Below are 12,989 nucleotides of genomic sequence, written 5' to 3'. Positions count from 1 at the left end.
TACAAATGTGCTTTACACAATTGATGTATGTATGGATTGTGATAAGAGTTGTATGAGGCCCTAATAAAATGATTTTTTTAAAAAAGAAACAGAGGAATACCGTGTTTCTTCTTTCTTTAGTTTTTTTTTTTTCAGGGGAGAGTGCGAACGCAGTCCCCCACTACCACAAACTATGCAGTCGAGTTTTCCACATTTGGGGAAATCTCAGGAGTGCAATGGATAAGCCTCACCCTGGGAAAACCACCTTCGTGATCATGGTACCTCCCCTGCCAGGTAAGTATCGGAATATTGTGTTTCATCAGTGCTTTACTGCATTCTGGTTGACTCATCCCTTCCCTGTTCTTTACATGTGTTTTTATTTAACATGCTTTTAACATACAAAAAATACTGAAAATTGAGATACGAAAATCTATTCATTTTCATTAATAATGAAAGTGAGATTTAAGCTATATTAATTCTGAGAGAAAAATATCCCAAAATGGCCTTTGTGATTTTAAATTTAACACTCCATTCTCTATTAAAGTGAGAAGCAAAAAGTAGTCTATATGATTTATCAATGTCCTGTTTAGTCTGAGGTTTTATTCTAATTCAATAGGCAGCTAACCACTAAGCAACCACAACAGATGGAAAAGAATATAAAATTAGTTCAGGAAAGACACTAAAGAAAATAACAAAACAAAAAAAGCTACAACACACAGCAACAACAAATTCTGAGGAGGAGAGATAATTTGATTGCCACAGCTATCACTTTTTATTATATAAAACATCAAGTGTTGAATAACAAAGAAAATTGCAACACATTCAAAGAAAGAAGAAAGTACAGTCCATAAATGAGAAATTAAAAAGGCAAGAAATAAAAATAGTCTAAAGAATACAATGAGATTGGACCAACTAGACAAAGATTTTAAACAAGCTTTTTCAAATATGTTTAAAAAGAGCTAAATAAAAACATGGACAATGAATTTGAGCAGCAGTCAAGAGCAATGCATAACTAAGTGCAGATATCAATAAAGAAACAGAAATTACAAAAAGACCCTGAATTGCACAATAACTAAACTAAAAAATTCACTAGAGGGGCTTAACAGTTAATTTAACCATACAGAGTAAAAAACTGCTGAACTTGAAGAAAAATAAATTGAGCTTTGAAATGTGAAAACAAGAAACATTAAGCAGAGCATAAGGAAACTGTGGAACACCAACATACCCAATATGAAAATCTCAGCAGGAGAAGCGAAAGGGGAGGAGATCATTTGATGAAATAATTACCAAATTCTTCTCAAATTGATTAAAAAAAAAACCCACGAATCTACACATTTTAGAAGCTTAACAAAGTCAAGCTGGATAAACTCAAAGAAATTCAAACCAAGACACATTATAATCACACCATGAAGAGACACAGAAAGAACAGTGAAAACAACAAGAGTGAAGACACTCAGCATGAACAAGAGGCCTCCCTAAGACTAACAACTGACTTCTCACCAGAAACCATGGAGTATAGAAAGCAATAGCATGAAAGGTGTAAAATGCTAAAAGACAAAGAAGTATGACTTTACAAACGGCGAAATTATTTTTAAGTGATTAAAAAAAAGATACACTGTCAGAATAGGCAAATATTGATAAGAGTTTATTACTAGCATATCTTTCCTGCAAAGTGAGACCTTGAGACTGAATAATGGTCACTGGAAATTTTCTCAAATCTGTATGATAAAATAAAGAATACCAGCAAGGGTTACTATATATTAAAATATACATACAAAAGGTATTATTAATGACTTTTTTGTTTAAAATTCCTTTTTACTAACATTTAAAATCTACTATACAGAGTAATGCATATAAAATCTAGGTTGATGGGCACATAATATATTTAAAAATCTATTAAATGAATAAACACATGAATAAAATTGACAAAAGCTGTGTAAATTAGGGAAGGTAAAAAGAACTATTAAAAGCATAGTTTATACACAATTACTATTAAATTGTTATTAATCTGTACTACGTTGTTATAAATTAAGAAATTAATTATATGCTCCAAGATAATCACTTAGAAAATAATTCAGTAACATAATAAAAGAAACAATAAGGGAATTAAAATGGCACACTTGATAAACATGATAAACACAAAGGATGATAGTAACCAAGAAACTAAAACAAATGAGAAAATTAAGTAATAAGTAATTGTACTAATTGTCAGTTTGCCATACTGTGGTGGCTTGTGTGTTGCTGTGGTGCGGGAAGAAAGGTCATTAGTATTTTCAAATACCAGCAGAAGCACCCTATGTAAACAGGTTTGAGCAGAGCTACCAGACTAAGAGGAAGAGACTGTCTACTTCAGAGGGATCAGCCACTGAAAACCGTATGGATAGCACCATAAACATTGTCAAATACTGAAAATTTCATGAACAGCAGCAGACCATTGTCAAATACAGTGTCAGAAAGGTAAACCCTGACTGGAAGGTATTCAAAATATAACTGAGGATTAGCTGCCTTCTCAAAGTAGAACTGACTATGTGATATGACTGAAGTATAGCCTTCAAGATCTACACTTGCTGATGAGCATGACTCAAAATTAGAAGGGCTGCAAACATCTATTAATAATTGGAGCTTAGAATGTATGAAGTATTAATCTAGGAAAATTAGAAGCTGTCAAAATTTAAATTGAATGCATATAGATGTCAGTGAGCTGATTGGCATTTTGCCATTTTGAGTAAGAAAACAGTATGGTTTACTATTTACTATTATGCCAGAAATGACATAAAGGCATGGCATTGCATTCAAGATTAATCTTGAAGTAAATGCTGTTCATGATAGGATAATATCTATCCACAGACAAGAGGAAAGTAAATGGAAATAGTGGAAAGAACTAGGAGGCAAAGGGCATTTATAGATGTCTGAATACAGCCATGTGCATGTGTAAATATATTTATATGTGACAATGGGGAAATATATCTACGTGCATATATTTATACATTTAGTATTAAGGTAGCAGATGGACATTGGGCCTCTACTCAAGTACTCCCTCAATGCAAGAACACTTTGTTCTACTAAACTGGCAATCCCTGATGCTCACCTTCCCGACATGATCATTGAAGACAAAGCGGGTACATAAGCAAATGTGGTGAAGAAAGCTGATGGTGCCGGGCTATCAAAATATATAGCGTCTGGGGTCATAATGGCTTGAAGATAAACAAGCCGCCATCTAGCTGAGAAGCAACAAAGCCCACATGGAAGAAGCCTGTGTGATCATGAGGTATTGATAGGATCAGGCATCAAAGAACAAAAAATCTTATCATTGTGAATGAGGGGGAGTGCGGGGTGGAGACCCAAAGCCCATCTGTAGGCAACTGGACATCCCCTTACAGAAGGGGTAGCGGGGAGGAGATGAGCCACTCAGGCAGGGTACAGTATAGCAACAAGGAAACATACAACTTTCCTCTTGTTCTTTAATGCTCCCTCCCCATGATCCCAATTCTATCTAACAAATCCAGCTAGACCAGAGGATGCACACTGGTACAGAAAAGAACTGGAAACACAGGGAATCCAGGACAGATAAACCATTCAGGAGCAATAATGTGAGTAGTAATACCAGGAGGGGAAGGGGAAGGTGTGATAGAAAAGGGAAACCGATCACAAGGATCTACATATAACCCCCCACCCCCCTGGGGAACAGACAACAAAAAGTGGGTGAAGGGAGGCATTGGACAGTGTAAGACATGAAAAAATAATAATAATTTATAAATTATCAAGGGTTCGTGAGTAAGGGGGGCAGGGAGGGGGAAAAAACGAGGAGCTGATACCAAGGGCTCAAGTAGAAAGGAAATGTTTTGAGAATGATGATGACAATAAATGTACAAATGTGCTTGACACATTGATGTATGTATGGATTGTGATCAGAGTTGCACGAGCCCCCAATAAATGATTTTTTTTAAAAACTGCACTGTCAAAGAAATGTGTGCAATAATGTGGAAAATAAAAGTCAGCTTGGGAAAAAACTATATATATATACATTCAAGGAAATTATTTATTGTAAAAATTTATGCACCAACCATTAAAACTAGTGATGAAGAAATTTTTAAATTATCAATTCAAACATGAAATCATGATATACTAATAATTATTGGTGATTAGAATGCAAAGGTTGTAAACAAAGAGGAAGAAGCAATATTTGGAAAATGGGGTCTTGATAGAAATGAAGCTAGAGATTGCATGACAGAATTTTGCAAGAACACTGACTTCTGCAGGGAAAATACCTTTCTTAAACAAAAAAAAAGGCACTAAACACAGAGAGATCTTCCGAAGTAATACTTGTGCATTAGCTGAGGTTTTCAGTACATTTTTAATGCAGTTTTTGTGGTAAAATTAGGTGCCTCAGCTGAGATTTGGGTCAGCTTAAACTCGAGTATATATGGTACATAGAAATCAATTGACTATATCTATGAGAAGAGACCATGGAGAAGCTCAATATTGGCAGTTAAAATCAGGCCAGGGGCAAACTGTGGAATGAAGTATCAAATGTGCATATATAAATGCAGGTTGGAGCTGAAGAAAATTGAAACAAGTCCATAAGAGCCAAAATATGACCTTGAGTTCAACCCACCTGAATTTCCCTGAATTTTAGGAGCATTTCAAGAACAGATTTGACACAATGAACACTAATAATGGAAGACTTGATGAACTGGGGAATGGCATCAAGAACATGGTACATGAAGAAAGCTAAAGGCTATTGTGTTAGACAGGGTTCTCTAGAGAGATAGAACCAAATTGCTGATAATTTAATATATTTATTTATAAAGATAATTAGATATATAACAAGAAATGAACTGTTAAATCATATACAGATAAATATATAATACAAGAAAGAAAGTTAAATTATAAAGCACTACAAATGGCTCAGTGAAACTCACTGCCGTGAGAGAGTTGTGAGAGACTAGCAGTCCTTCCAGTCCAATCTGCTGCCAGCTCTTCCTCTATTTATAGAAGGAGCTAGGCTATGTCAGCACAGCAGCCAATCAGAAGGCAGGTCACCAACTGCCAGTCCCCAGCTCCAGCTATGTCTTAAAGGGACTTCAACTTACAGCGACACAGTCCACAGGCTAGGCGTCCCACAGGTGGTGTAGCCTTTAAATTGAGGCACAGGAGAAGCAAGGCAGCCGCACACTAGTCTGATGATCAAAGAGCGAGAGAGACAAGAAAGGCGAGACTCACGAAGGCATTTATCTCTCTGCCCTTCAGTTAATCCCACTTGTGTTTATTGGCCAGGCTGGCACAATAAACTATCTCAGCTATTAAGAAGACAAGAAAGAAAAGATCAAAGCAGACATCAGAAGAGACTGAAATTTGCTCTTAGTCATGGAGTAGCTACGGCAAAAAATTTCAAAGGACAGCTCAAGAAGACAAAAGTGTCGTGATGATATGTGTAAAGACCCAGAGTTTTAAAACTAAAAAGGAGGAGCATGCTCATTAATCTGAAACAACTAAAGAAAAAAAAATTCACGCTTTGAATTGCAATAGTTAAGAGCAAAATATTACACAAGGCAAGCAGCAGCAAACGAAATGAGAAAGAATGCGAGGGACTATTTTAAAAACAGGGAAAGAAACTCCTCGGCTGGGCAGAGTGGCGCTTTCCTAGAAAGCATCCAGCAACTTGCTCTGAGTTAGTGCGCCCAGTGGCATCTCCTGGTCACACTTAACTTTTTAGTAAAAGCAGTTTTGCTTCAACCTCGGTTTTTGTGATGGCCAATTTAAGAGAATGGCCATGCGTCCATGAAATTTTGTTTCCTGCTCAGGGAAAAAGGACACATAAACTGTTGTGGTATTGAGCACAGCTTATAAGGACAACACTATGGAAAAAACTTAAGTGTATAAGTGGTTTCTCGTTTCAAAAAAAGGTAAAATGTCCATCGATGACAAACCTTGTTCTGGCCATCCATCAACCTCTCAAATGGACAAAAATGTGCAAAATTTGTGCACTTGTGATTGAAGACCGACTACAGACCGCTGAAGAGATGGGGAAGTTATTTGGGCTACCGTGGAGCTCAGTTCAGTGAATTTTAATGCAAGATTTGGGAATGAGAAATGTGGCTGCAAAATATGTGCCTTGGGATCTGTCTGACCAGGGAAAAGAGCGTAGACTGGAAACATGCTGTGCTTTCAAAGAACAGCTCAGAAGCCACCCAGACTTTTTCCAAGGTAATTACTGTTGAGGAGACATGGTGCTATTCTTACAACCCAGAAAGCAAACATCAATCAAGCCAGTGGAAGACGCCATCATCACCTGGCCCAAAAAGAGCAGGTCAAGTGAAATCAAAGATCAAGACGATGCTCATTAGTTGTTTTAATGTGAGGAGGATAGTGCATTTGGAGTTCATTCCACCAGGTCAGACTGTTAATCAAGCTTTCTAGTTAGAGGTTCTCAAAAGACTGCTTAACAGGATGCGACAAAAAAGGCCTGATCTGTGGCAGACGGGGGACTGATTTTGCCACCCCGACAATGCACCTGCTCACACAGCCATCTCAGTCCACCAGTTTTTGGCAAAAAACAGCATGTCTCTCTTGCCCCACACACTTGACTCACCTGACCTCCCTCCATGCAACTTTTTGTTTCTGCGAATGAGGAGGGACATGAAAAGAGAGTGATTTGATGACAAAGAAGAGGTGAAGAAAACAATAAGGGAGGCGATGTCAGTCATCCAAACAGATGAATTTGAAAACTATTTCCAAGAATGGAATAGCAGATTTCACAAATGTATTAAATGTAATGGAGTGTACTTTGAAGGCAATAAGGTTGTTTTGTTAAAAATTTTAAATACATAGCTTTGAAAAAATATTCTGGGCTTTTTGAGGGTACCCCCTTGTACACAGAGTCACTAAAAAGAACGAGTTGACATTCAACCATTTCAAAAAGTAGCATATGATGAAGAAATAACACTAGTGAAAGAAGAAGTCCAGAAATTGATGCAATACCAATTGAAATGTTTCAACAAGCTGATGAAGAAATTTGGAAAGCAGCTACTTGGCCAACAGACTGGAAGAGTTCTGTATTTGTAACGATTCCAAAGAAAGGTAATCAACAGAATACTCAAACTATAGAATAATATCGTTAATATAATATTAACATAAAATTAAAAGTTTGCTGAAGATCATTCAACAACAGTTGCAACAGTACATTTACAAGCAGCTACCAGAAATTCAGCCTGAATTCAGAAATGGACGAGGAACATGGTATATTGTTATTGACAAGAGATAGATCATAGCTCAAAGCATAGAATACAAAAAGTTTACTTGTTTTTATTGACAATGTAGAGGCATTCAACTGTGTGAACAATAACAAACTGTGGATCATTTGAGAAGAATGGGAATTCCAGAACACTACATTGTGCTCATGCAGAACCTGTACAAGGAACAAGAGGCAGTTGTGTGGACAGAACAAGGATACTGCAAGGATTAAAATCAAGAAAGGTGTGTGTCAGTGTTGTATCTTCTCACAATACTTAGTCTATATGCTGAGCAATTCATCTGAGAAAGTGGATTATATGATGAAAAGAATATCAGGATTGGAGGAAGGTTTTTTAACAACCTGAAATATGCAAATAACAATTTTGCTTGCTGAAAGTGAGGAAGACTTGAAGGAGCGCTTGCTGATGAAAATCAAGGATTGCAGTCTTCAGTATGAATTACAAAACAATGTAAAGAAAACCAAAATAGTCACAGCTGAATCAATGGGTAACATCATGATAAGTAGAAAAAAGATTGAAGTTGTCATGGATTTTGCCTTGTTCAGATCCACAATCAATACTCATTGAAGCAGTAGTTAAAGAGATCAAATGATGCATTGCAATGGGTAAATCTGCTACACAGGACCTCTTTAAAGGACTGAAAAGCAATGATGCGATTACTTTGAGGACTAAAGTCATGGTATTTTCATTCACCTCATATTCATGTAAAAGTTAGACACTGAATAAAGTCAAGAAAAACTGCTGTGTTTGAATTACGGTGCTGGCGAAGAATATCCAGAGTAACATTGACTGACAAAAGAACAAACAGCTGTCTTGGAATAAGCAAAGCTAGAATACTCCTTAGAGGCAAGAATAGAGAAACTGGGAGGGAGGGGAAAAATGAGGACCTAATATCGGGGGTTTAAGTGGAGAGAAAATGTTTTGAGAATGATGTACAAATGTGCTTTACACAATTGATGTGTGTATGGATTGCGATAACAGTTGTATGAGCCCCTAATAAAATGTTAAAAAAAAAAAAAAGAAAATTAACTTAAAAAAAAAAAAAAAGAAAGAATAGCGAAACTTTGTCTCACGCATTTTGGGACAAGACAGGTCCCTGGAAAAGGGCATCATGTGTGGTAAAGCAGAAGGGCAGCAGAAAGATGAAGGCCCTCGACAGGCAGGATTGGCACAGTGGCTGCAACAACGGGCTCAAACGACACGAAGATTGTGAGGATGCTAGCCATAGGATCAGGCAGTGTGTTGTTCTAGTACACATAGCGGGCTGCTATGAGTCAGAACTGACTGGACAGCACCTAACAATGATTACAATAAATGTATATGCTTTAAATGCCCCAATGGAAAAAGATCGACCAAACAGATTTTTTTAAAAAAGATCCAACTAAATACTGTTTTTAAGAGATTAAACTTTCTATTCAAACACACATTGGGTTAAAAGTAAGAGAATGGGGCAAGATAAAGCCCATCAACATAAATCACAAGCGTGCTGGAGTGACACCCTGGTGGCATAGTGGGCTACAAACCACAAGAAAGATGGACAGGCTATTCTAATATCAGGCAAATATACTTTAAAAAAATTATTATGGAGACAAATGAGGACACGACATAATATTTAGAGGGCCAATCCCTTAAATACCTAATATATATTTTCACTTACCTGTTACTTCTTTTCACTGATTTGTTCTCCCAAGGTGGATCTATTACAATTACATCATATTTTTTCCTGCCTGAAAACAAAAACACAATTCTAGAAAACATCTTCCTCTATATACGATCACTTTTAAAATGAAACATGCTCTTCAAAACGTAAATGCTTTCACTACATACACAAAAATAAGAGAATGAAACATAATTTATCTAGTAAATTAGATATCTCTCATCATTTATTACCGTCAGGAATTTAACATACTTTAACTTACTGCTTTTTTTGAAGATAATACTTGAAGATGACTAAAGCTCACTAAGTTTGACAAAAATGACTGATAAAATCTCTGTAAGTCTCAGCAGTCATGTGTGGTCTTATGATTTCACATGCATCACCACTGGATGGCCCTTTCAGACCTAAATCCTTTTTTACTTTACCCTTTCTGAACTTTCTACTATAAAATACCGTATGTACATGTGTGTAAGCCGAGTTTTTCAGCACATTTTCAATGCAGTTTTTGTGGTAAAATTAAGTGCCTCAGCTGATAACGGGTTGGCTTATACTCGAGTATATACAGTAATTTCAGTCCTATAAAAATGTTCTAAAAATACAGAATTGCCATATAACTTTTACTTATTTTTCCCAAAGGTTAACCTCTTAAATAAGCATATCATGACTAAGAAAAACCAAAAATATTTAAAATGATAAATATTAGTTGATATGCCAACCACAGTAAACATTCCCAATTATCCACGAATGCGCCTTTTTATGGTTCAAGATTTAAAGCAGAATCATGTATTGCATTTAAGTGCCATGCCTCCTCAATCTCTTCTAATATGGGAACGTTCCCTAGTTTTTCTTTGGCTTCTATGACCTTGACACTTTTGAAGGTTATTGACCAGTTATTTTATAGACTGTCCCTCAATTGGAGTTTGAAGTTTCCTCATGATCAAATTTAGATTGGTCGATTTTGGCAACAGTTCCACAGAACTAATGTGTGCCTGATGAGAACATCAAATCATAAGGCACATGATGCCAATACAGTCACCCCCCCACCTTGGTACAGACACAGGTATTGACCCCAAACCACTAAAACTCACTACCATGGCATCATTTTCAAATTTCAATTTTAATTTCAAATTATAATGACTCTATAGGACAAAAGAGGTTCCTGATGCTCCAAATCTTTATAGAAGCAGAAAGTTTCATCTTTCTTTCACAGAGAAGCTAATGGATTTGAACAATTGACCTTGCAGTTAGCAGCCAATGGCTTAACCCACTAACACTAGGACCCCTCAGATACCAAAATCCACAGATACTCATGCTTCTTACATAAAATATCATATTTGCATATAAGTATGAATATCCTGTGTATGATCTCTAAGTTACTTATAATACCTAATATAATGTCAAAAAAAAAAAAAGCTAAACTCACTGCCATTGAGTCAATGCTGACTCATAGCAACCCTACATAAATAGCACTCTACTCTTTCTCTTGGTCTTTAAAAGATTTCTTTAGATCATTTATTTACTTTTATTTTTTCCCCAAATATTGTCAATCTGTTGTTGGATGACTCCATAGATATAGAACTGCAGATATGAAGGACCAACTCTATATCTCATTTTTATATTACATTTTTGGTCACTTTGGTTAAACTGTTCTATGCCACATTTCCCCAGTGTAAATTTGCTATTTTCTCACTATCACTAAAAAGCATCTTGTGGGGAAATAATTTCAGAGTAGATTAGTGTCTTATTTTTTCACCAACTATTTTGACACCAACTGAGGATAGATACCTTCCTGTAATAATTATTACTATGCTTCTGGCCAAGCGGAAATTTTCTACATCCATCATTCCATCCACATTTACTCACTGGAATTTTACTGTAAGAAAGAGCTGTCCCTTTTTTGTCTTTTATAAACATAAATCTATGTTCATCATTGTGCAATCTCACAAATTATCAAAGAATGCAATTAAAATGAGATTTTCAAACATTACTAGTAACAAAGATCAAAGAGAACTGAAGAAAATGTTTAAACATATGGCATGATATTCTCATTAATTTGTTATTCTGTCATTTATTTGCCTCTAATGATTTTCTGACACTGTTACATGGAGATCCACCCATGAGGAAGATGGCTTGACAGCAATTAAATGATGTCCTTCATTAGTAAGTGCTGTTGTAGCTGCTTAACAGCTTAGATTTTTGTTTTAAAAGGTCAAAATACAAATACACAGCAAATTACATTCAACTTGATCAATACATTTCTTACCCACATCATCCCTAAGGATATTGTAATACTTATAAATCACTGATCTGAGATCTAAATACAAATGATTTCATGCAATCCTCAAAGTGGTGATACTGATTTACAAATAAGGAAAGCGAGGGTCAGTTTTGAGAAGTAAAGGGCCACAGTGTTTGTGGTTAGTAGAAGGCACGAAGAAGCTGGAGACTAAATGCAAACCAAGTCTGTGTGACTACAGACTGCAATATTTAATTTCTTTAACTTTGTGCGGGCAAACATGTTAAGAAATTTTCAACAATATACTTGAAGATCAGCTAAAATCTTGGGCTGATCTGGGGATTAATATTCATGTTTGACTTGTATTCAACTTTGCTGTAAACAATGTAGCCAAACATTGCATCATGAATTCCTACCTACAGAGCAATACCTACAGTTGCTCTCTCTGGGAACTAGATACTCGGGGAGCCCTCGTTCAAAATAAGAGTTTAGAATTAAAAAAATAAAAAAACAAAAGTTAACACTAAAATTTCAAAGAAAAATGAAGCTAGAAAATGGGTTTAACTTTTCCTCATAAAGTATAGACCCTTTATTCAAAATTCAGACTAGGACTTTTGAGACTACAGAAAAATTATCTCTTTCTCATAATAAACAAAATAATTACCTACAATTCAGAAGTGGTTGTATACAAGAAATGTCAGACAAAAGAAAACCACTTTTTGGTGGCAGCAAGTATTTTTGTCCCATTAAAGTAATCACTTTTGTGAAGCTAGAGTTGTTTTCAACAATCCGTGAAAATAAATCCTGCTCATTAACAGACATATCGTCGTCCATCAACTGTAGTGTCTGAAGTTTCATTTCGTTCATAGAAGACAGATGCTTTGCCATTTCACATAATTCTGATAACTTGCACGTATCGAGTGGCAAATTAACATGCTCACTACACTTTGCCTGTTTTGTAGAAAGTGGATAAAGAAAACCACTTTTGAGACCTTCTTGGACTAACTGTGAAGATCCATCCAAAATCAGTCTCCTGATCTGTAAGAGAATTTTTTAAACCGCATTACAAGAAAAGGCATTGAAATTAAAACAATTTTCTAAGTAATGAGATTCCTACTAGATTTTGAATAGTCCACTTAAAATGAAGTCACATTTTTAATACCTTTAATGAAATCATTTTGTACTAGAATAAAGATTACTTACTAAGCCTGTTAACTGCTACATTCTAAGCATTTCCATTATAGTTTAATTCTATTTTTCCACGAACTTTTTGAAATCCCCTCACATACAGGAAAAAAAATATCTATAGAATGAACTTGTCTATTCAGATAGTTACTCCTACCTCTGAGAAAATGGAATTTTCTAGGCTATGAAGAGTTCATTTTAAATAACAACATTTAATATTATATATATTTTAGTGGTCTGGCTGTTAAATGAATAGACCTTGTAGAGCAATAGTTAAGCATTCAGCTGCTAACAAAAAGGTTAGCAGTGCAAACCCACCTACTGACCTGACAATGTACTCCCATACAGATTACACTCTGAAAACCTTATAAGGCAGTCTCAGAAACCCACAGGAGCAGTTCTAGCCTGCCCTGTGGGGTTATGAGTCAGAATTGGCTTCATGGCATTGAGTTTGGTTTTTGGAACAAGTATTATAAAATAAACATCCCTTCATTTTAAAAAATATAGCTTGAATTGTTAAAGAAGGAGAGAGCGAACTATAGTGAACATATAAAAAACGTTTTGCAGGATAAACAGAATCGACAAACCACTTGCAAATTTAACCAAAGAAAGGAGGGAACAAATCTCAATAGCAAGAATAAGGGATGAAAGAGGGAACATTACAACAGACCCAGATGAA

General features: G+C 35.8%; 1 protein-coding gene and 1 pseudogene across 2 annotated transcripts in view; both read right to left on the bottom strand.

Annotated features, from left to right (window-relative positions):
• METTL4 (methyltransferase 4, N6-adenosine) overlaps positions 1-12,989 on the bottom strand; it is a 55,472-nt gene that overhangs the window by 21,900 nt on the left and 20,583 nt on the right. For both annotated transcript variants that reach the window (XM_004702888.3, XM_045296215.1), the window contains exons 4-5: positions 11,794-12,163; positions 8,890-8,959 (exon numbers count right to left, since the gene is read on the bottom strand). In XM_004702888.3, the coding sequence (XP_004702945.1) occupies positions 8,890-8,959; positions 11,794-12,163 (440 nt within the window). The remainder of the gene's footprint in view (positions 1-8,889; positions 8,960-11,793; positions 12,164-12,989) is intronic.
• Positions 133-281, bottom strand: LOC115871721 (annotated as a pseudogene).

The sequence above is a fragment of the Echinops telfairi genome, unplaced genomic scaffold (genome assembly GCF_000313985.2).
Source record: "Echinops telfairi isolate 266 unplaced genomic scaffold, ASM31398v2 ScPeMD7_7400;HRSCAF=8409, whole genome shotgun sequence".
NCBI classification, from domain to species: domain Eukaryota; kingdom Metazoa; phylum Chordata; class Mammalia; order Afrosoricida; family Tenrecidae; genus Echinops; species Echinops telfairi.
The sequence above is the reverse complement of the archived record's forward strand: the minus strand, read 5'-3'. Positions and strand labels throughout refer to the sequence as shown.